General features: G+C 40.2%; 2 protein-coding genes across 2 annotated transcripts; one reads left to right on the plus strand and one right to left on the minus strand.

Moving 5' to 3' along the window:
- Nucleotides 1-5: 5 nt before the first annotated feature.
- LOC120728690 (neuropeptide Y receptor type 2-like) lies at nucleotides 6-2862 on the plus strand. The gene is made up of 2 exons (XM_040023751.1): nucleotides 6-252; nucleotides 994-2862. The coding sequence occupies exon 2, from the start codon at nucleotides 1016-1018 to the stop codon at nucleotides 2123-2125; it is 1110 nt and encodes a 369-aa protein (XP_039879685.1). The 5' UTR covers nucleotides 6-252; nucleotides 994-1015; the 3' UTR covers nucleotides 2126-2862.
- A 6550-nt stretch (nucleotides 2863-9412) lies between these two features.
- On the minus strand, nucleotides 9413-21809 carry LOC120728695 (PDZ and LIM domain protein 3-like). The gene is made up of 7 exons (XM_040023761.1): nucleotides 20980-21809; nucleotides 14772-14923; nucleotides 14256-14340; nucleotides 13972-14159; nucleotides 12157-12284; nucleotides 11352-11463; nucleotides 9413-9849 (listed from the first exon to the last, which is right to left on the minus strand). Exons 1-7 carry the CDS (start codon nucleotides 21070-21072, stop codon nucleotides 9660-9662), a joined length of 948 nt encoding a protein of 315 aa, XP_039879695.1. The 5' UTR covers nucleotides 21073-21809; the 3' UTR covers nucleotides 9413-9659.
- Between the last annotated feature and the right edge of the window lie 1471 nt (nucleotides 21810-23280).

Genomic DNA, 23280 nt, shown 5'->3' on the forward strand with positions numbered 1-23280 from the left:
CTGTATCTCTCAGTCTCACAGAGCAGTTAATGAACCCTCGACGCCAAACGGACCGCAGTGCGCACTGGCAAACTGTTGCGCGCTTTGCTGCTGCTGCTGTTTCTCAGAATAAGGACACTTTTTCTTCCCCCCCGCTGGTGTTTAAATGGGTTTGCTCATCTGGACATGACAGGAACGAGAAGAAAAGCACCAAAACTTTACTAGCGGCACAAACAATGAGCGGAATCTAACAATCTCACTCTGCAGATTGAGGTGAGTGGATCTTGATCAGAGTAGCTGTCTCATTTATACTCAAACTGTCACGTGTTTTTTCTTGATAAATAGCCATCACAAATTGCCACATGACTTAATAACTGTTGCATTTGCAAGTTTTTACAAGCCCCCCACAAAAGCGCGGTGCATCCTAGGGCATGTAAATGTTAATTTAAGATTTTCACAATCCAGCAGCTGAGAAGGGGGTTAGTATTCTCAGCTAGTGACAGATTTGTGTTTTCCGCACTGAAAGATAATTGCGGCACTGCTCGTTACAGTATGTGGCTCTGGTTCCTGCGTTCATTGTATTCCAAGACCTCTTAAAAGGAAATCCACCCCATCAGAAGCGCATTGTGCTCTTGGATAGAAGCCAAGCCTTCGGAGTCAATATCTGCAATCACCCAAAGCAAACCTATGTGCCACCAACAAGTGTTCTGTCAAAACACCGGTGTAACTGTGAGGTTTTTGGTAACTGGCTGATATTTAACATAAATGGTGGACTTTTCAAAGTTAAACCACATAAAAAAAACTTTCAATGTATGAATTAATTAAAATGAGGGCTGTCCCTCAGTGACTTCTCACGTGTAGATTTGCATTTTACAGAGCTTACTTGTGATTTTGACTAATGCAGACTTAATACTAATACTACTAATAGAGCACGCAATATAAACTACAGGCTAATAGTTAATAGACTATTACATGAGCCACAACTAATATCCATATCTACTTTTTGTTCCACAGATTGACTCTGGTTCTTTTAGTCATGAACACAGCAGAACAATTAAACATGACTCAAGTAGAAGATTATCAGCTTCAACCTTCTAACTGCTGCTCAACCGCGTACACAGTGTATGGTGAGAACTTTTTCATGGAGGATGACAGCACAAGGCTGGTTGCAGTTCAAGTTATCCTCATCCTTGCTTACAGCACAATCATCCTGTTTGGAGTCACTGGGAACTCCTTAGTGATATATGTCGTCTACAAGTTCAAAAATCTGCGGACCGTGACCAATTTCTTTATCGTAAACTTGGCTGTTGCTGACTTGCTCGTAAACACGCTGTGCTTACCTTCCACCCTTGTCAACACCCTCTATGGCAAATGGATGTTTGGTCAGGTGTTGTGCTTCATGCTACCCTGTGCTCAAGGCATGGCTGTGCACGTGTCCACCATCACTCTGAATATCATTGCTCTGGACCGCCACAGGAACATTGTCTACCACATGGAGACTAAGATGTCCAAAGACATGTGCGCTGTTGTTATCGTCATCACGTGGGCCGTCAGTGCCCTGTTGGCTAGTCCCCTTGCCATTTTCAGGGAGTACGAGATGCTTGATCTGTCGCCGGCCGATACTCTTCACGTGTGTGCGGAGAAGTGGCCGGGAAGCAGCATGAATGGAGCCATCTACAGTACATCGATGCTTCTGGTTCAGTACTGTTTGCCTTTAATAATCAACTCTGTCGCTTACATTCGCATCTGGAATAAACTGAAGAATCACATGGCTCATCGAAACGATCGAAATGACCGTAATCAGCGAAGGAAGAAGACCACCAAGATGCTCCTGACCATGGTGGTGGTCTTTGCCGTCAGCTGGTTGCCTTTCCACGCCTTCCAGTTGGCCGTTGACATCGACAGCAGCGTGCCGTACATGAAGGACTTCAAGCTGCTTTTCACTGTGTTCCATATCATAGCGATGTGCTCAACATTCGTCAACCCCATCCTGTACGGCTGGATGAACAACAACTACAGGATGGCTTTTATGTCTGTGTTTAAGTGTTTCCCGCTTTCCAGCGTGACCGCAAGATGCTCCAAAGCCAGAGAGACACAGAAAGACGAAGATGGGGTTTGTACTGATTGTAAATCAACAAATGTCTAAAGTTGCACAATTTAAGGGAATGGACTGATAATTAGTTGTTCAAATGTGAAGTGTGTATTTTATGTTTATTTTGGGCATTTTGACCACACATAATAATGGATGATTAAAATGACTTTTTAAATGTTTTAAAGGGCTTAAACTTTAAAATAGCTAACTTCTAACATCAAACAGAGCAACAAAGGGGGGTATCATTAACACACCTGTGAAACTGTACTCACGGTTTCGTAACATACATGTATACGTCTTTAATCTTAATCATTTAAAATACGGCAGGATCCAATCTGCCATCCGCAATATACTGGTGTTATCTACATTTTTGCAGTCTGAAAAATAACTGACAAATACCCGCTGCAATAATGAACTTCTTCTCAATTTTGATTTCTGTTCAGCAACGCCACCAGTACAGCTCTCTTACAATATCTGCATAACATGAATTGATTTTAAGCTTTTCTGATTTTTTCCTTCAAATTCTTGGTTCGGCTCCCACCCTTAAGTTGCCACAAAATCTTCTCAAACATCAGAATAAGCTTCATCTACACTAGAATGAAACAACAATATATTATTGTGACAAAAAAGCTGAAAAGCAAAAACCTCTCATAATCTCATGTTTTTCTGATTGTTCACCCTAATCATTTATTTTCCTGCTCACGCTGATGCCAGGCTGCACAGACTTTAATGGCGTATTTATCGACACGTTTTACTGAAATGTAGCAAAGTCTTGACATGTTTAATTAATTAATTAGCTAATTAGATTATTTTCTCACAATATGAATAAATAATTAAAACTGTAAGCATTTTTATCATAAGCAATTAAAAAAAAATAGATGTTTGTAATCATTTATTTATTTTTATTTTACTTTTATTTTTTTTATTTTGGTCCCTGCCACACTTTTTTAAGGAATTTGTCTTGTTGTGTTAAAAATGTACACACTGATAAGACACAAGACTTGAAGACAAACACCAAACTTCTATGTCAAAATGAAACTTTGCAGTCTAACCTAGCAATTGCTTTTCAAACAATTAAACCTTTTAGGGGCAATAACTGTATCTGCTGCTCACATTTGTGAACACAGAAACAGAAAAGTTTAACAGCTGTATTGGTTGTTCTTATAGGGTTATATAGAAACTCACTGAAACAAAATAAATACGGAATAATGAAAAAATGTAAGGTAAACAAAAAAAGTACTGTTTGATCCTGTCCTTTGTTATGCTCCACACGTCACATCGTCCACATCACGAGCAGTGCCATCCGTGGCTTGGCAACGGGGAAGATATCACCCTGCTCTTCTGTCGAGTGGACTGAAATCACATTGATGTACTTGCATGCCTTTCATTGCTTGAAAAAGAGGACCGGACCAAGGTATGTTCTTGGTTCTGATCTTCTCCCTCCTATTCCCCTTATCTTCCTCTTCCTCCCACTCTCTTTATCTCAAAGTTTGCAGAGTTCTTACAAGGGAGTTGAGCTACTAAGGTTCAGACTGCCTGTTGTATAACTGATTTCAAGCATGTGTGGGTGTTTCCAGGTATGTTTGGCAAAGACTGGAGAGAAGTGTTATCTCAATGATTGCAAGAGATTTCATTTTTCACCAACGTGTTGGAAGAAACACGTGTGGTGTTTAACAAGCAGTGTTCTGCACAACTGCATCAGATTACAAAGTATTAAAGAATTTCTGCTCTTGCAGATATTCTTTAATACTCATTTTGTTCCATGAATCTTTGTTCGACAGCAGTCTTTTACACAGGAGCATGTAGAATAAATAAAATAAGAAGAATAAAAAGAACCTAGGCCGTACTAAACTGGCTGTTGCTAAGTGTTTGACTTGGATTGTGCAATTAAGAATAAATACTTAATAATAAATAACAGACAAATTATGATATAATTGAAAGAATTGAATATCCAGTGAATTTAAAGTCTAAGTTGCCAGTTCAGCTCAGGCTTCCAGGGTTGTAAAGATATAGTTGGAAAAGTTAACGTATCCATGCTTCTGTTTAAGCATTCACTTTCAACGTGCAAGAAAGCAGCAAAGCTGTAATGGTTTACAAGGTTAACAAACTGTGGCAAAATGAAAATGTGCTATTATGAGCTCAGTGTTTGCAGTGATGGTACAGATATACTATCATTATGTTGATCATGTGCTTTCTTGTGCTTCTCATAGCATCAACACATTTAGAGACAATTCAGCAGAAGAGCCCAGCTGAGACAAGCAAGTGAAACCAAGAACAGGCTTTTGACCCGAATTATCGTATTCCCGTTAAATCCTTGCATCTATTTAATTTTTCCTTAAACTTTTACGTGTGGTTAATGCTAAACTCCTAAACTTTATTTTTGACATAGAGTGGCTCTTTTCTAACTAATCTGCATCGTAAACAACACTTAATCTGACTGGGTTTTAAATATTTCTTTGATGCTCTTGTTAATGGTCGTGATTTGAATGCATGGTTTGAAGTACAGGAGTCGTGAATACGTTGAAATTTTGACTGTGATCATCTGTGATCACAGTTATAAAACTGTGTACAATGATGACGTTATTGCCTTCCTGTGTGAATTAACCTTCATACACACTTATTTTATTGATAGATAATGAATATGAAATACATTTTAATTCGTGACATGTAAATGTAACAAATTTAAGAAATGGCATGTGAAGTAAATTCCACTAATTATTCTGTCCTTGCTTTAAATTTGAGAATCATTTGATATTCAGTGGTGTCTTAGCTGTAGTTGCAGATGTTTGCATGTTTTTGTTTTTTCATTTAATTCTGAGTACAACAGGAAAGTAAAATAGTTCCCACCCCTCCCCGAATTGTCTTTGTTTGCAGTGAGCATTGTAATCACCACTATTCACTCTTACACTGATTATCTCGGCACTCAGGTTTTAAAGTGTTCTTCCTGTTGACCGCGTCCTTAGTGATTTACTTTACATGTACGTGAGGACCCAAGGGACTGGGATATTGGCTGTGGGTCTCCATTTTTAGTAAGCTATTCATGGTGTATTCAGCATTAAATCAATAATTGTTTCTTTGGCTGTCTGGCAGAGCAGGTGCTGCTGTCACAAAGCATCTGTCCAGGATGAGGGTACATACTAATCAAATAAATTGAACAATAGCTTGAAAACAAATTCGATTTTATTATTTTTTGCTGATCGCCATGTCCTTTGGCTTTCATACAAGAAAGCACTTAAGTCATCTGCCATGTCAATCTCACGACTTTCTGTCAATATGTATTAATATTTAATTAATGACATTTTGTTAGATATCGTGAGCATTGATTTTGCCAATTAATTGTATTCCCATTGTGAAATAATTAGATGGTGTGGCAGGATATTAATCAGTTGGTTCACATGTAGAGAAGAAAGTTTTATTGGTTATTGGTGATTCCCAGGTTTCTTCAGCCACTTGAGTGGCTTTCTGTTATTATATATACAACACTGTGTAAAAGTCTTGAGTCCTCCCTGATTTCTTCATGTTTTCCAGGAAAATTTAAAATAAGTGCAGTGATTTACTGAAATGTGCACACATGGAAATACAGCATATAAGGCCAAAACAAGGTTTATAATTTTAATGAGCTTGAAAGTAAATGTTCGGTATGACCACCTTTATTCTTCAAGACAGCCTGGAAGCTTTCTTGTCTTGTTTCTTTAAGTGGTCTTCAGGAATAGTTCTCCAGGCTTCTTAAAGGACATTCAAAGCTCTTCTTTGGATGTTTCTGCCTTTTGTTCTGCTCTCTGTCAAAATGATCCCCCCCCACACTGCTTGTTGAGTCCGGGCTCTGGTGAAGCCAATCCATGACTCCCCGTGTCCCATAGTGTGTTTCGCTTTTGCTGCATTAGCAGTGTGTTTGGGATAATTGTCATGCGAAAAAATTAAGTCATGCTTTCCAGGTCATACTGCATGGTGAATCAAAATCTGATTTTTTTTTACAAGATGTCCAACACTACTGGCTGAAACACAGCCCCAAACCATGACAGAGCCTCCACCATGTTTTACAAATGGCTGTAGATACTCACTGTTGTACCTTTCTGCTGACCTCCTCCATACATACTGACGACAGATTGAGCTAAAATGTTCAATTTAGATGAATTACTACAAGGCCTCTGATTTTCAGTCCAGTTCCTGTGTAATTTGGCACACCTCAGCCGTTTCCCTTCACTTCCTTTCCTGAAGAATTGCTTCTTGATATGCACCCTTCCACTGAGAGCGTTTCTGATGAAGCTTCAGTGAGGAGTAGATGGATCAAAGTTTCAGATGTATCTTTTAGGTCCAGTGTCTGGTCTTTGCTGGATGGTTCCCCCCATTTCTCAAGGACATGACTTTCAGACACTGGTTATCTGCCAAAGATCGGTTTTAAGCTTTCCACTTACTCTTTTGTCTTACACTTGTCCAGTTTCCTCAAAGGACACACTGCACATCATGTTGGGATATGCCAAGGTTTTGGCTAATAGTTCTTTGGGAATCAGTGTGTTGGTACAACATGGTTATTTCATGTCTGTCAAACTGTATTATCTTTGACATTTTTGATGTATTCAACAAAGGAAATGGAAACAAATGTTGTGTTTCTGCAACAGCGTCATAGTAAAACTTAAATCTTGGTTCTCTCTTAAGCTGTCAGTTACTTGTAGAAACAACAATTTTTCATCCTTTGGTCGTTTTTTTATGCTTGAATCATTCGTAGGTCAATGTTAAGTGTTGTAACAAACAACAACATTCATCTGAAAACGATCAGGTACAAGTACTGGACTGAAAATGAGTGGAAAAGCAGTATTTTCTTTCTACTATATGTTAGTTGCACAACTGAAATAAATTATATCTGGGTGACTGAAATTTGCATCAGAGGGTAAAGTGGTGCAGGTGAAGTCTAAAATGTATGTTAATGTGTTGATCTAAAGTGAAAGTTTGTGTGCAAACCATTTCCAATAAACTTTTAAGTAATGTGACCAACATTTATTTTGTATAAGCAACCAACATGTTAGCAGCAGCTATAGAAACAGAAAATGTCCATTCATATATCATATAAAAAGTAGCTCATACCTACCGTGACACCTCCAACTGGTGTGTGAGATACCAAGTCTGGCATTTTGGTCCCTTATTTATTTTATTTTTTAAAAACTTGGTCCTTGGAGTGGATAAAGCTAGGTTTGTTAGCTAGGCGCATCACTGATTATGTTGTAATAGTAAATGTTATAAAACCTCCCGAGCGTTTCCTCGTTGGAATCGCTCAGCTCTAGGTGTCACAGTTTGTTTGTATCCTTAGAAGTTTTTCTTTCCTCAGAGAAAGAGTATAAACCTAAACAGTAAATGGCTTTTGACTGTGATTTTGTCCAGCTTCTGCAAGAGTTTTCTGAATCTTCAGCGTGCTAGATTTGTAGATTAGTAACGTGTTGTTGATAGCAATTATGTTTTAAATGACTTAACCTCCTGCTCGGGTTAATGTGTGAAACTTCTACCTAATTTCCAGCACCTGATTAAGATGTAGGTCAAATATACTGGCAGGTTAAAAAGCTTAGAAAGTGCTGGAGGGTTTGACTAGCAGCCGTTAATCAAGATGTTTTATGAGTGCAGATTAAAGAAATTAATTTAGGTACAATCTCTTGATTAATAATTCACAATTATCTTAAATGTTGAATTCGGACCTAGAGAAAATTCACCACAATTGCTAGTTAGGTAATTAATTCAACCTCAAAACACTCCAAAAACATCATGTAGAATGGTCATAACAGAACAAACAATAATGCTATGGCTCCCCCTGCTGTCTCAACAGGTTCATGTCATATAAACTAAAGTTATTCTCCAATATTTTAAGACAGTTAATCATAGTATTGGTAATATTGAGTATTATTGTTTATTTAACATCGGACTAGATCCAGCACTGCAATAGTTGAGATCATGGAGAATTTCAAGGATTTTATAACACTTAACCACATGCTGTATTTTTATTTTATGACTCCAATTGTGTGCTACCACAGTTTCAATCTGATATCCTGGAAATTAGAATCGGATGTTGACTGAGGATAAAAATAAAGTTATGCGGTTTTGTGCGTCTGCAATGACAGATTCATCTGCCTGCTTTGCTCTTTTGCAGACTCAGTTGTGTAACTCTCCATTGTTCTTTGAAATGGTGCACAACAAGGTTAGCTACTCATTCACTCAAGAGGAATTGTGCGATATGGTGCACAACAAACAATACAAAGAGGCCAACGAACTAAGGAGTGGCTTTCGTATTGCATATAGGTGATCTCACAGGGTGGTTGCTGCCAGTGTTGATGAGGTTTTCCTCAAAAATTGTAGATTAGAGAGATGAGGCTGCTGGTTTTAATCAAGGCAACCACACACATTCCCAAAAGAACCACAGTAAGTGAAATCACTTTGATGACTTTACAATCTTCGTGGCTTTATACATGGTACATACTACATAGTATTTGGTGATCCACTTGATTTGGTCATCTTGCCTAATTTTAGCTTTGCTTTTACTTCAAAATACATCCTTGACAAACATAAAAATTTGTTAGCTAGTCTGAAAGGGATCTTGAAATTTCTCACATATAGACTGAGCCACTGAATTCCCCTTTTGTGGTAGCATCCGTGCCAATCCACTGCTTTACAAAACACTCCAGACTTAGCATGTGAACTGCTAACAGCTAATGTTGTCGTGGCTAACAAATGCTTATAGCCATAAAGCTTATAAACGGCCAACATTTAATATCCACCTTTCAAATATGAAGCAGGTGGATATTTCACACCAATGACGGGCATACAACCATGCCAGAGATTTAATGAGTTTGTACATGTTGAATTTTAACAAATACATTCATCGTTTTAATTTGCTAACATCTGTTAGCTTAAACCACAGGTGTCGAACTCCAGGCCTCGAGGGCTGATGTCCTGCAGGTTTTAGATGTGTCCTCGATCCAACACTGCTGATTCAAATGGCTAAATTACGTCCTCAACATGTCTTGAAGTTCTCCAGAGGCCTGGTAATGAACTAATCATTTGATTCAGGTGTGTTGACCCAGGGTGAGATCTAAAACCTGCAGGACACCGGCCCTCGAGGCCTGGAGTCCGACACCCCTTGCTTAAACTATATATAAACAGAGCTGGATCTGTTAGAGCAAGGGTGGGGAACTCCAGGCCTCGAGGGCCGGTGTCCTGCAGGTTTTAGATGTCACACTGGGCCAACACACCTGAATCAAATGTTTATTTCATTACCAGGCCTCTGGAGAACTTCAAGACACGTTGAGGACGTAATTTAGCCATGTTGTTGTTGTTATTAAGGCTACACATACAGAGACCTTTAACATTATGAGCAGAGGCCTTTATTGGAAAGACAGATTGTGGTTTCGCTGGACTCTCTAAGCAACCAGGTGTTTACATTATTGCCTAGAAAATACATCATATCAGTAAGAGTGAAGAGTGTATTCTTACTGAAATATTATTACACACAGCACCAAAGTGCAGACGAACACATGAACACGTATGTAAGGAATAGAAGGGCTTCCTAGATTTTATGTGTCTGTGCTCATATAAGGGAGGCAGGGTTCTATACAGAGGGAAATGTTGTGACGAGGTCGTGTCCCTCCGCTGGTCTCATTCTGGCACGAGCGTGGATCTCACAGTACAGCTGTCCCTCCACAAAGAAATAGCCCTTCTGTTTCAGGTTGACATCACAGTCAGAGCACACAAAGCAACCAGGGTGACGATATTTGTCCCGAGCTTTCACCACTGTCCCACTGAAGCATCAAAAACAAACTGATGTCAGGAGCAAAGAATATACGGCACTTAAAAAGTGGTACAGCTTCACGATAAATCATAGAACCCAGTTACTGCTGTGCTAACTTTTTATAGGTTAAAAACACTGGCAGATGTACTCTAAACAGGCTCCAAGTGTAAAGACAATAGATGGACACAAACCCAAATAACTGGAACACTTGTTTTCCTGCAGTGCAACCTCAATGCGACTTGTGTTTTTGCAACCAGAAAAGTCGCCCTCTGCTGCCCATTTAAAAACACACAGGTTTAACAGACTTCTCTTTCCCCCAGTCCCAGAAGCTATATCTATCTTTTGATAATGTATTGAGTTTCAAAATGTAAGACATTTGTGTTTCTAGCTGACATTCAGTGGCCACTTTATTAGGTACACCTTGCTCGTACAGGATTGGATCCCTTTTTTCCTTCAGAACTGTCTGAATTCTCTTTGGTACAGATTCAACAAGGTTTTGGAAGCATTTCTCAGAGGTTTTGGTCCATCAGACAGGTGCTGCACATATATATTAACAATCTCTGATGATGGTGGAGGCTATATGAGTGCAGTGAACTTACTGACACATTCAAGAATCCAGTTTTTGATGGTTTGGCTGTGCGATTTAAATGACGCTGAGCCAGTACTGGTGGGCTGAAAGTGTGCCAAGAACACATCCCCCATACCAGGAGTCTGAACTGTTTGTACAAGGAAGGATGGATCCATTAATTGCATGTTTATAACAAATTCTGATCCTGCCATCCAAATGTTGAAGCAGAAATTGAGACTCGGGCCAGGCATCATTTCTCCAATCTCCTGTGGTCCAGTTTTGCTGAGCCCATGTAAACTGCAGCTTTAGTTTCCTGTTCTTAGCTAATAGAAGTGGCACCCGGTGTGGTCCTCTGCTGCTCCAATCCATCTGCTTCAAGGTTCGACGTGTTGCACGGTCACGTATGCTATTCTGCATAACTTGGTTGCATTGAGTTACTGTTGCCTTCGTATTAGCTTAAAGCAGTCTGGCCGTTCTTCTCTGACCTTTGACGTCAACAAGGAATTTTCACAGAGAGAACTGCCGCTCGCTCGATATTTTCTCTTTTTTAGACCATTCTCTGTAATCCCTAGAGGTGGTTGTGAGGGGAAAAATCCCAGTATGTCAGCAGTTTCTGAACTACTGAGACCAGCCTGTTTGGCACCAACAACCGTGCCTCATTCAGAGTCACTTAACTTTCCTTTCATCCCCATTCTGATGCTCAGTTTTCACTTCAGCACTGTGTTACTGCCACTCAGTGCATTATTAGGCTGATTAGATTTTTGCATTAACAATGAGGTGAACAGGTGTACCTAATGAGGTAGCAGGTGAGCGCATATAATTTATGCAGTTTCTGCGATCTTCAAACGATGCTAGAGCCTCTGGGTGTACTGCGCTGGACTGTGCTGTTTCTGCATAGATGGTCTTAATGTAAATCGCAGATGAGTCATTCTATTTTTACTCACACAATCCCATTCCCACACTTGTCACAGACAGGCAGTTTCTGCAGGTTTCCTGTGGGCGTAGTTGGTTTGGTTGTGGGCGCTTTTACTGTCCTGGTCACAATGGGGCGAGTGCCTGATCACATTAGAAAGAAACCACTCAACACAAAAACCCTGTGTGATCATAACACATACATGAAAAGAAAAACCACCGAGACGGGGACAAAGCGGCATGAATGATCATTCATTTTGGGTTTCTGTTTTTTGTTTTTCAGCATATTATACGTATTCTGCTAACAAAGGAAACACGTGGAAAAGTGCTTTTGTATTAATAATACTCCAAAAATAAGGAGAATGACACACACTGTGGAACTTTAATAGGGTGTGATATGAGACATTGTCACAGTATTGCATAAATGATCTACTTACTTTCAGTCCTTTTTGTCCAAGTAAATCACAGTGTAATTTATTGAAAATGTATTAATGCCACAGGTAAGTCATCAACATGTAATTTCAGCTATGACTTTAAGCCAAAGGGTTTTTAGATCAATCCCTGAGCCCTTCTTCCAACCAGGGTTGAAAAAGATATGAAACCTTCAAATTTGTTCTTTATTTTTCTTACAGGGGGAAAGCTGGGGGAAAAAAGGTTTAAAAACTGCAACTTTATGTGAAAAAACAGCATCTCGTGAACTGAAAAGTGTTTGATGACAAATCTACTGCCTGTCAGTGTCACTACAACCAGGTGAAGACTGAAAAAGTGGGAAGAATTATGAATGATTTATGAATTGATTTTTTGAGGAAGAGATGCATAATTTAGGAGAGAGCTCACCATCACTGTCAATAAATTCCTGGAGGGCTTTGAAGGAGCCAGACTGCCGAGGCTCCTGGGGATCCTCCTGGTCTTTCTGTAACATCCGGTAAACGTCAGAATCCTCAATGCTGGTTAGAGCTCTGGGACTGAGCAGTGCATCGAGACACACACAGAAAAACCCCATCAAATTCTACTAACTGCAATACAGGAGTTTTCTTATAATTCTGACAAAAAAAACCCAATGAAAGTTTCACCCATCACGCTTTAAAGTTGGTGTCTAGTGTGTGCAACAAATGTGCGTAACTAGGTGACGATCACGCAGCATGATGGGTCAGCCTTACAAGGAGAAAATGGATGCGAGACAAAAATAATCACATGGATTTGATTAACGTACAATTTGAGCTGTAATTTAACCATAATTATGGTTTAATAAACAATGATCCCTTCCAGTGTACTGATAATGTGCTGCAGTGCTCGTGTAAATCAGTGCAGAAGTAATGCATGAGTGAGTGGCTTTGGTCGGATGTGATCAGTATCCTATTCAGAAGTTGTGGTTGAGCCACAAAGAGATTCTTTCCTATATTCCCTAAGACACCGTACATCAAACAAGCTAATGAAATCCATATGACCGCATGGGAAGGCTGAAGGCTAACATGCTGTAGCACATCTGTGTGACTCACTGGATGGGTGATTCTGGAGGTGAGTTATGTAAAACGGGCAAAAACAATTGGTGCAATAGTAGCTCTGTAGGATCTACAGTGGTTATTATTCATTCCTGTTGTTGTATTGCTGGATCCTTATCACTCAAATAAAGAGAGTTGCCATAAGAGAGGCTCCAGAGGAAAGTAATTAGTTAATCAGTTATTTGGTTAAATATTCTTAGGTCAGCTCAGTTATTTTCAACCATAAACGCCGTGCACAATCTTAAAAGCTTCCCACATACTTAATAGAAGAGTAAACAGCTATTAGCTGTGTATAATTACAGCGATGCAATGATGTCCTTCGCAGAGGAAGAAGGCCTTAGTAAAGTGAGACTAAGGCAAAAACTACTCCAGAGAATCAGCATGTGTACTCATTTCATTTAAGCTCATGTAAGAATTTCCACTTATGTTTGCTGTGGCAAAGTAGACACACAGGGCAAGTGAAGCAGAACAGCTTTACATTAGTTGGTTAAGTGGAGTACATAATGTGTACAAAAGTATTGTGAAACACCTGTTAGGCTTTGGATTCAGGTGCTTTCAACCACAGGTGTATAAAATAAAGCACCTAGCCATGCCGCCTGCCTTTACAAACATTTGTGAAAGAATCAGTTGTACTAAAGAGCTCGCTGAATTCAAGCATAATAGTGTAATAAGATGCCAGCTATGCACTTGCGACAAATTAGTACAGGGTATTTCTTCCAAAATTAACTGTAAGTGATATCATTGCAAAGTGGGAGCATTTAGTAACCCTAACTGCAAAGTGGCAGACCCCAAAGTTACAGAGCAGGGTTGCTGAGGTAATGCATAAAAGTCACCAGTGCTCGGTTCACTCAATAGCTGCAGACCTCCAAACCTCCTTGTACATTAACATCAAGTACTGAAACTGTGCACTGGGAGCTTCATTGCACAAGTTTCCTGTTGGTGTAATGTTGGTGGCACAGTGTGGCATGCTGTCGTGCTAACATTTTTCTGTGTGTGTGAACCATTAGGCTTTACACTTACACACCTTTATATTTCTAAACATACCAACACAATGACTGATAGAAAAGTATTTCTAAGCAACAGGTTTTTAGCACTTAGTTTGTGTAATGTGGTGCTTTTAGACAAACTAATGATTATTTGCACTGATCACCTCTCAGGCTTGTGCTGGACCAAGCCTCGGATCTGGCCCTCCATAGCATCCTGGATGTTGCCACTGGAGTAGAGGCCTATAGGTGTGTTGTAGGATGTGCTGACTACCTGGCGCTTGTCATCAATGTTCGCTGCTGCCACAAATGGCTGAGCTCTTCTATTGTGAGCTGTGCCAATTGGTTTATATTCCTGGTAGGAGAAGAAGGAAGCAAGGACACTACTGAAGCAGTAACAAGATACAAAGATTTAAGGCATCATAGCTACTAAACATACAGTCTCACAGACCTGCTGCTCTGCTTCCAGGTTTATTTTAAATGGGTGAGCTCTCCCGTCCTCCATGGCACGTGGAGTCCACAGTCTTGATTCGTTTCTGGAATTTAAAGGCAGATCCTGGTCAGAAGTTCACCACGATGAACTGACTGTTAAATGCCTGTTTTTGAAGCTTGTGCGCACATGTGAGTCTAATCCTGGCACATAAAACATCTAAACTGACCTTAGATTTATGTCTTTCCTTAAGTACCACAGGCTACATATTTCTTCCACATTTTTTCCCACAGCTTTTTTTGTAGTAGCAGTGGATATTATTATTATTATTATAATTAAGGGGTCCACACACAAAATAATTGCAGTAACAATCTGTATTACAGAATGTGGATACATTAGTCATGGATTTATAGCTTTATAGTAAAGCGAACACCTGTGAAATACCTAACACTAAAAAATCCAACTTCAAATTTAACTTGAATCAAAAGCTGAATGATCCAAAAAAGGGTTTGTGAGCATGTGTATACTCCCGCTAACCTTTCAATGGTGAGACAGAGCTGATGAGTGGATTCCTTTATCTTGTTCTGAGCTTCACAATGCAGCATGTTTGTTGCTGGGACTCCCTCAATAGCCAGGATGACATCACCAGGGCACAGGTTGGCAGCAGATGCCTTACTGCCAGGAGTGATCTGGATGGGAGTCAACAAACAAGGCGAGCATCATAGACAAGTGGATAACAAAAAAAAAGGAAAAACAAATATCCATCCATTCTCTTCAGCTTGTCCTTATCAGGGTCGTGGGGTTGCTGGAGCCTATTCCAGCTGGCATAGGGTGAGAGGCAGGGTACTCCATGGACAGGTCGGCAATTTGCCACAGGGTTCACACAGTGACAGATCACCAATTAACCTAACCCCACTGACTGCATGTCTCTGGACTGTGGCGAGAAGTCAGAGTACATGGAGAGAACCCATTCAGTTTACTGAAGGTTAGCCCAAATCCTCACCCTTCCACCACCGTGCTTGACTGTTGGTACAAAGTGTTTGTGCTGCTATGCTGTTTGGTTTTTACTGAAAGTAGCACTTAGCCTTTGTAGAGATAAGAGGCTTTCTCCTAGTAACTCTTCCAAATAAGCCATACAGGACTTTTCTATATGTACTGCCATGAACTTCAATATTTGCTCTCCCAACTGAGGCCTGTAGAGTCTAGGATGTAGTTGTTGGTAATTTTAGTGTTTCTCTGAAGATGCATGGCCCAACCTTGGGGTAAGATTACTCCTGTGAGGATTAGCAGCTGCCTTAAATGTTTTTGACTTGTAAATAACGTTTCCCTGTAGAATGATGGACTTTAGAAATTGCCTTATAACCCTCTCCGGATTGATTGGCACCTGAATGCTCCAGGCAAGCAAACTCCCAAAATTTGCTGATGATCAGTTAATCTGGTGAATTTGATCAGTAGCTCATGGCTGCTACTTATCCTCTTAAGCAATACAGGTGTACTTCACAGACACAGTTCATCTGAGGGTGTATTTATCCAATTGTAAGTCCAGATAAATTTTCTCAATTTCCCGATATATAAAACCACAGAATTTACACTGGGTGTGCTTTCATTTTACTGTGGCGGTCAGTAATAATGCAAATAGCTCCATGTAGGACAAAGGATACTTTAACAAGCATATTCTATGTCCTGTTTCAGTTCCTAGACAGTGTTCCCTGGGAACACTAAATGGGGGAAAATCTTTAAGAAACACAACAAGTTTTTCACCAAGCAACTATTTCTGAAAATTATGGGAGTTGCACACTTTACTGAGACACAGCATTCATTAGCTAATTCCTAATTAGTCTGTCCAACGTCCAACTTTTAACTTCAGCAGCAGCTGTCTTCATTTGCTTTTCGTCCTACGATTTAACTAAATTTTCATATCAGTTTATTCCTCTCAGTTTCAGTGACAAACAAAAACATGCCCTCGACGAATTCAGGGATTTACGGCTGTAGCTGGTGGGGTCATGGGAAAAGTTTGGGACCAGAAGACCAAGTTATGCAGCAGAAAAGGTTGAAACAGCCTGAATTAGTATCATTATCAATAGAGGGAGTGGAAAATGAGCACGATATTTACGTCTGTATTAAAACTATTTCCTGTTTGTTGTATCATAGTTTGCTAACAATCATAACAAAGTTTTCTTTTCTCAAAAACATAGAAAACTTGGCGTGTTTGAGCATTTAAATCCAGCTTCAATAGAGTCCAAATGTAGTTCTTTTCAACAACACCTTTCATGAACGAGCAAATACATATAATATGCTTAAACTTATACATGCTTACACACAAAGACTTGAGTAAAAAAAACAAAACAAAACCCCAACATATTCTGGTGATTTCCACGGTATGGTCAAGATTCTTACATGATTGAAGCTTTAGCTTTATTAAACAGAAACTCTGCCCTTGACTTGGACTCCCTCTGTACATTGCCTTTATACAGTCCAGTACGTCCAGATGTTGCAGTGCTGTGAAAAGTCTGTTCTCCATCACTGGCACGTCATCTTTTAATACAGTACTCAGGGGCTGGGCCCCTTGTTTCTGTTCCCCTGCTTGGATCAAAGCTTTATAACCTCCCCCCCAGACACACACACACAAATTCAAAACACAATTCAGACCATTGATGAGCTAAATCTATAAATTCAGCAGCTCGTGCACTCTCCACAGTAGCTGCTAACAGAGAGACGTTGCTCTGGTTGGTATGCATGTGTGTAAACTCTCCTGTCATGGAGCCAAAGTAAACACAGAGTGACAGCGTCCAGATGGTAATATGTTTTCTGATGGTCAGGAAGTGACTGAAAAAAGAGAGCAAGAACTGCCAGAAAGCCACCAGGGTCACAGAGAGCCTCTCCCGAGGCAACATCAAACAGTACCCAAAATGTCCACTTGCGCCACACAGGGCACGACCTGTGCTCAGTCATATTGCATTACTGGACATTGCAGACTGAGCTACACTGAGATGTTATGGTGAAACTTAAATTAGGTCATCTGCCTATAAATAACAGCGGATAAAAGTGGTGAGGGGATGTCTCATGCTTCCAAAAGAGGGAGTGGTAATTTACAGTGGAGCATTTGTTTGAGAGCGCTGTCAGACTTTGTCTCGCTGCTCTCATGTCTGGATCGAGTAGGTACACAGCCATGCTTTTATTTTTTTTCTTTAATTACATTCTTTTGCTTCCTCGGAGTTCAGCTGTCATGTCAAACGTTTGTCTTTGTTTAAATTACAACCACCTGCCTGCCTTTTCTTTCTGCTTTTCTCCCGTCCTGCCTCTCTCTTCTCTTTTTACCTCCCTTGCTTGCTCTAAAACTATTTTCTTAAGAGTCCGAGATAAAATAGGGGATGCAAGTAGCAAGACTGGGAATGTGGCAGGTTGAAGCTCGTTGTGAAGGAGTACCTCAGCCTCCTTGTCAGCTGCAATCTTCTTTTTTTTTTTTCAGCCTGTTTGGACCGCTGGACTCTGATGAGCATATACAGTTGTAGTCTTAAAAATTAAGCCAAAGTAATGACATCATGGGAGTAGTTCTCTCACAGAGATCCTGCAGAGACACGTAATGCATGTTAGGCAATTGAATCCATGTGCTTTACACCCCTCATGGAGACATCGCACAGAGATGCAGATCTTCATGGGTAAATCTAGAGCGGCGCCCACTTTACGGCCCCTGTGCGCTGAAGAAAAAGATGATTATCACTTGTGTTTACTTTCACCAGCTGGGAACACCAACGGCTCATGAAGGGGAGGATGTTCCTAACCAAAAATGGCATTGAACGGAGCGAGTCGAATCACTTGTGCTCTCAAATAAATCTTGTGGGTTCACTGAAGTAGCAGCTTTTTAATCTGCCCTGTAGCCATTTTTTTTTATCATAGTTTGTTTTGGGGTTTGGTTTTTTTAACAGTTGTCTCTGTTACAAATGCATTTGAGGATACAGCTTCTCATATTACTGATCTCATATCGTTTCCGCTTCCCTTCTCTCTTCAGTCTCAGCCTTCTTTCATCACTGTGCTCATACAGGCCTCTGAGTGTCCACTAACACAACAGGTGTGAGTTTACTGGAAAGAGCTGGTGGTTTGTGAGCTAAAATTGCTTTTGGTCAGTATTTCCTGAGGTCCCTCTCTAAATATAGATTCACATAACCCCATCATACATAACAGGATTACTGATCTCCATCTCTGGCTGACTCTGGGGATTTGGCCCACAGGCAAGTTGTAACACAGATGGAGAAAGCAGTGCTCATCGTCAAAATCCTAACTTTTGTATTTTGCAGTGATCAAAACAGTTATTTGGAGCAGTAGCCAATATAAATGCCTGTTAACTGTGTGCATCCTTTGAAATTCTTATGTGTTTTGTTTATTAGGCTTGTGGAGTCTGAATTATTAAAAAGCTAAAAAAAAAAGTTTTGATTTTGACCAATATGGAACAAAAACGCTAAAACTTCCAACTACAAGGGACGATGTAATCTCATTTAGAAATAATCCTCATCAAAGTAACAGAGACTGGTTTTCTTACTCACAGGCTATATGCTCAAAATATATTGGATCACCTACACGTTACACCCACATGAACGTCTGCAGTTGTGCAGTTAGCAGAGCATCTCCTAAGCACCATGTTCAGCCCCGCTCAGCAACTTACGTGGCTGGCATTGCTGTGTTTCCTAAATGCTTCCCCTTTGGAATAATGCTTAAAGTTGAAGACATTAAAGTAGTCACTGTATTATGATCAAATTCACTGAGCTGAGCATGGCTGGACACTTTATTTTATACGCCTGTGAGAATGGAACTGAAAACATCTGAAGTTACACTAAAAGTTGACAGGAAGTCACCATTTTAAAGAGACTACAGCAAAAATGACAGATTTTTCACCCATAAGGAATAAGTTCACATCCCGTTTAGGACATCTGTTTTGAGACTTTGCTTTTGACTGTATGATTAGGTTAGGTTTTGGCAGCAAAAGTTAGCTAGCTCTAAAAAAAAAAACAAAATAGTTAATATAATCCTTTTTAAAATATAAATTACATACTGGAAAGCAACTTCTACCATCTACATCTAATGGCTTCTGTTTTAGATGTTGGAGGGTTTTATTGAAGTTTATTGAACTACTCGGTACTGTTAAAAATTTTGCTAGTGTGTGAAAGAGTGGCAGCGAGGTTTCCTGCCCAAGCATTAGTAAGCTAGGTGCTACACCACTTTTCTGAAGTTGTAGACAGGATTCCATAAATGAATGAAAAAACATTTTATGATAGCTTTGACTGGCGCTTCAGAATAACAGTCTAAGCTTGCTGGTGGCAAAAACAAGCTTTTACATTCACACAGATCATTGCTAAGTGGGATTAGCGTGCTTGACGGTTGTTGGTTTCTTGCTCTATATTAGAAAGTACAAACATTTTTGTCAAAAATTATTTAGGTCAAAAAACATTTAGGTCCCCCAAATTAGAAGATATAAATAGGTTTGAAAATTACCTGAATTTTCCTTTAAAAATGAGACAATAGGAGCCACTGGTTAGCATAGCCTAGCTTAGCGTTCTGAAGAGAAACAGATAGTTGGACTCTCTAAGTTTACCTGCACTTCCAAAACTTACTTATTAGAATGCTATTTGCACTCTCACACACGCAAACCACAAAAACAATAATATAAAATTTATACAATTAGACTAGAGCCTGGTGACTTAAGGACAGCAACATAAAGAGTCAGTGAGGTTTGAGATATGAAAGACTATCTGTTATCATATTTGTACTAAACTAACAACAACACCCAGTCACTTATTTACAGTATTTATCTTCTTATCCAGCTTTGGCCTACAAAATACATGAACATATTTATTAACATATTTTCAGAAATAGAGAATGTGAACTGTCCCATTTAATTTGTGCTAAATTTACAACATCATTATTGGTATCTGTGAGGATTCCTTTGTTAGTACTTCGTGTCAACAGGAAATACCTAATTTCTTCCAGGAAATTATCGTTTTCATCACAGATGACCCCATACAGATAAGAGTTTTTCCATTTTCTTATCCTCCAAGTCCACCTACAGTCAATCATTCACATGTCCAAATGACTTAATCTAGTTGGAATTTTTTTTTTTGTATTTGCGAGTTATTTTTGTTTCTTCTCTCATCTTTTATCTCTCTCTGTGCTGTTGAGGATGACGAGCTGCCTGATGCTGTAAGCTGATCCAAAGTTGGTGTACTTTCTTCTCAACAGCTGCACTGTTCTAACAGACATTTCATAATGCTGCGCTCATCACTCCAGCGTCGGCACTGTCTGTTCGTCCTGTAACGTGAGGAGGTTCACACAGGTTTGTCCAAACATTTGTTTAGATCATCGGCTTTAAGTTGGTGATTATTCACACAGGCAGCGGGATTAGAGTATGATTTTGGAAATATTTTCCATGCTTCAAAATTTACTCAATGAGACATCCGTGTTTGTGTGTGTATTCGTGTGTGTGTGTGTGCACATATGTTGGATAACAATGCAAGCTGCTATTTGTATCTAAGCCTCTTGCATTTACTGCGGCACAGGTGCAAGCTTCATACCACACCAGAATGTTTCTAGAATGAATCGTCTGGAAGCACAATGTTTACCCTCAAGCTATTTGAAAAATGCACTGGGAAAAGAAAAAAAAATGATTTAAAGAACTACTTAAAAAAAACTGGCAACCTGATATCACTTTGCTTCTGTTCTTATAATGCAGACATTATGCCACTCACTCACTCACCCTGGAGATGGTCAGGGGCTGGTTGAAGTCCTTTCCTCCTGTCAGACGAAAGCCCCAGGGGGCCGGCCCATCCAGCACCACGTTAAGTGGCATGACCCTTTAAAGTCTCCCTGCTGTTTTGACAGCAGCACAGACAGTAAACTGCACACTGTGGGGATCACAGTTAAAGAGCAGTGGAATATCAAAGTGATGGAGATTTTGAACCAAGTGAGGGGGTCAGGGGGAGGAGGATGGATAGCTCCCGCCCCGTGAGTGAGGTAATTGGTCAGATTTTGGGAACTGACTCTCAAGTCTGTCTGTACTAATTCTGTTTGAGCGTGTCTCGTTGCTTCTTTTACAGTACCATTCCTCCTCTCCGAATAGAAGCCAGTGTTTGTCATGATGATGAGGTAAAACCAAAGCATTGCTTGTTTTACTCATAACCACTTCTGGCTCAGTCACTGCTTACCTAAATGAACTCGTGTCCACACACAGACTGAAGATGTAAACCAGCTTCTGTCAGAAGCCAGCCCCCACTAATGCTTCTCATCCCCGGGCAGCTCGAGGTCTGGCTGGCCTCGTCTTGCTCTGGTTGATGGGTCTTGCTGCTCCTGTCCTTATTTGGTCTGAAGGCAAAGCTTCTCTCTGAGGCCTTGGAGGTCTCACAGGCACATTCCAGTCACTATTGATTTGGAAGGGACCCAGGACTCTCACTCCTAGCCGAGCTTGATAACAATCCAGCTCTGACTTGAAGTTTTTTTTTTTATTGTGTTTACAGCAGAAACCGGGCTTTGTCTACTCTATTAAACCGAGCCATTTTTCATGTCTTTAAAGACTTCTTCTAGGCCAAAATCTGAATTTGCTCTTTGTGATCTCAGGAATTTATTTTTCAGCCAATACAGAATTTTCTTTGCCCCCCTTTCATATCTGTGTAGTACTATTAATAAGTTAAAATAAAAAAAAATAAAAACATCAAATGGTCCATGCCTGTGAGTAAGGCATGCTAATCTGTGTCAACAGTGATAGCCATTTAGCCTGAGCAGGGAGCGGCTTCATCATGTAAATGTGCCATTATGAATCCACACCACAAACTCCGCCTTCGGCCTTGAAAACCCTTTCCCACTTGCAGTATTTCAGCGTGGATCAGATTCATGGTTTGTTTCTGTGGTTGCCATGACATGGAATCACTTGTGTTTCCACATTTCTTTCTCTCTGGACAGAATTAACAGGCCGTAACAGTAAGAGTACAGATCTAGGCATCCATTCTCTGTAACACCAAAACCATAGTTAGCAGACGTGTAGCGTTCAAGTACATAAGCATATAGGCATTATATGAACTTCATGTTTACCTTGCTTTACCTGAGGAATGGAACAGTTATATATGTCATGCAAGTTTAATGCAACATAGATCTGGAATGCTCTACTGGTTCAATGTGTGCTGAAGCTTCAAAATCCACCAATAGCGCTGTTGAACGTGACTGAAACCAGGACTCTGCTTGTTTGCAGACCCACTGAAACAGCTCTCCTTATTTATCCTTTATTTATTCTTGTTTTCAAGTCTGCCTAGAGGATCCGTGCATATGGTGGATTGTAGCCAGAGTTGTGTGACAAACTGCAGGGCACACGTTCCCCTCCTGATGGTGAAATTTACATCACTTGGACTGAAGCGGACCTTCCACACTCGCAGACACCAACTGCTGTTTCTTTGCTTCTTCGCAAAGAATTTGTGACCTTTTGCAAAAGTTTTGTTTGTAAGAAGAAAGAAATGTCCTTGTAGCTGAGAGCCAAAATACTGAGATGGTTTACTTGAACATGCAGCTGCCTTCTTATTGGCACACGACCGCCTTTTACTGCAGATTGGTTTCCTCTACTGGCTCCAAAAGAGAGTCAATCTCTGTCAACTCCTGTATTAAAAGATTGCCTCTGGGGTTGGGGATTCAGTTCAGTGATTTTACGTCACCTGAAGTCAACTGGACTGAAATGGATGTTTGAATTCTTTTTGTGGCACTAACACCACTTGCCTGGTTGCAGGGAATGGAATTACGTGCCCTGCTTTGAGTTCCAGTCTACAAAATTTGTGTTTTTAGTCAGCTAGCACTAATTAGTAGGTACTCGTGTCCATCTAAATTATATGTCCTACCTTTAAAGCTAGGGCAGGCAACAATAAAATAATTCAAGTCTGAGAGGGAGCGACCCGCCTCCAGCTACTCTGGGCTCTGTTTTCTGGTTTAAAAAACAAAAGAAAAAGCATCCGACACAAGATTTCTCCAACCGCAGGGCTTTTCACCAGTAATACATTGGTAGTTTCCAGTAGTCGTGTAT

The sequence above is a fragment of the Simochromis diagramma genome, unplaced genomic scaffold, assembly GCF_900408965.1.
Source record: "Simochromis diagramma unplaced genomic scaffold, fSimDia1.1 OVJJ01000302.1, whole genome shotgun sequence".
Taxonomy (NCBI): Eukaryota; Metazoa; Chordata; class Actinopteri; order Cichliformes; family Cichlidae; genus Simochromis; species Simochromis diagramma.

Excerpts from the sequence above, each read along its gene's own strand:
- LOC120728695 (XM_040023761.1), bottom strand. The coding sequence starts at position 21,072 with ATGCCACTTAACGTGGTGCTGGATGGGCCGGCCCCCTGGGGCTTTCGT. Across the intron at positions 14,341-14,771 it reads CTCTGTCTCACCATTGAAAG|AAACGAATCAAGACTGTGGA; the intron begins GTTAGCGGGAGT and ends TTTAAATTCCAG. Across the intron at positions 12,285-13,971 it reads GTCCAGCACAAGCCTGAGAG|TCCCAGAGCTCTAACCAGCA; the intron begins GTGATCAGTGCA and ends TGCACTGCTCAG.
- LOC120728690 (XM_040023751.1), top strand. The coding sequence starts at position 1,016 with ATGAACACAGCAGAACAATTAAACATGACTCAAGTAGAAGATTATCAG.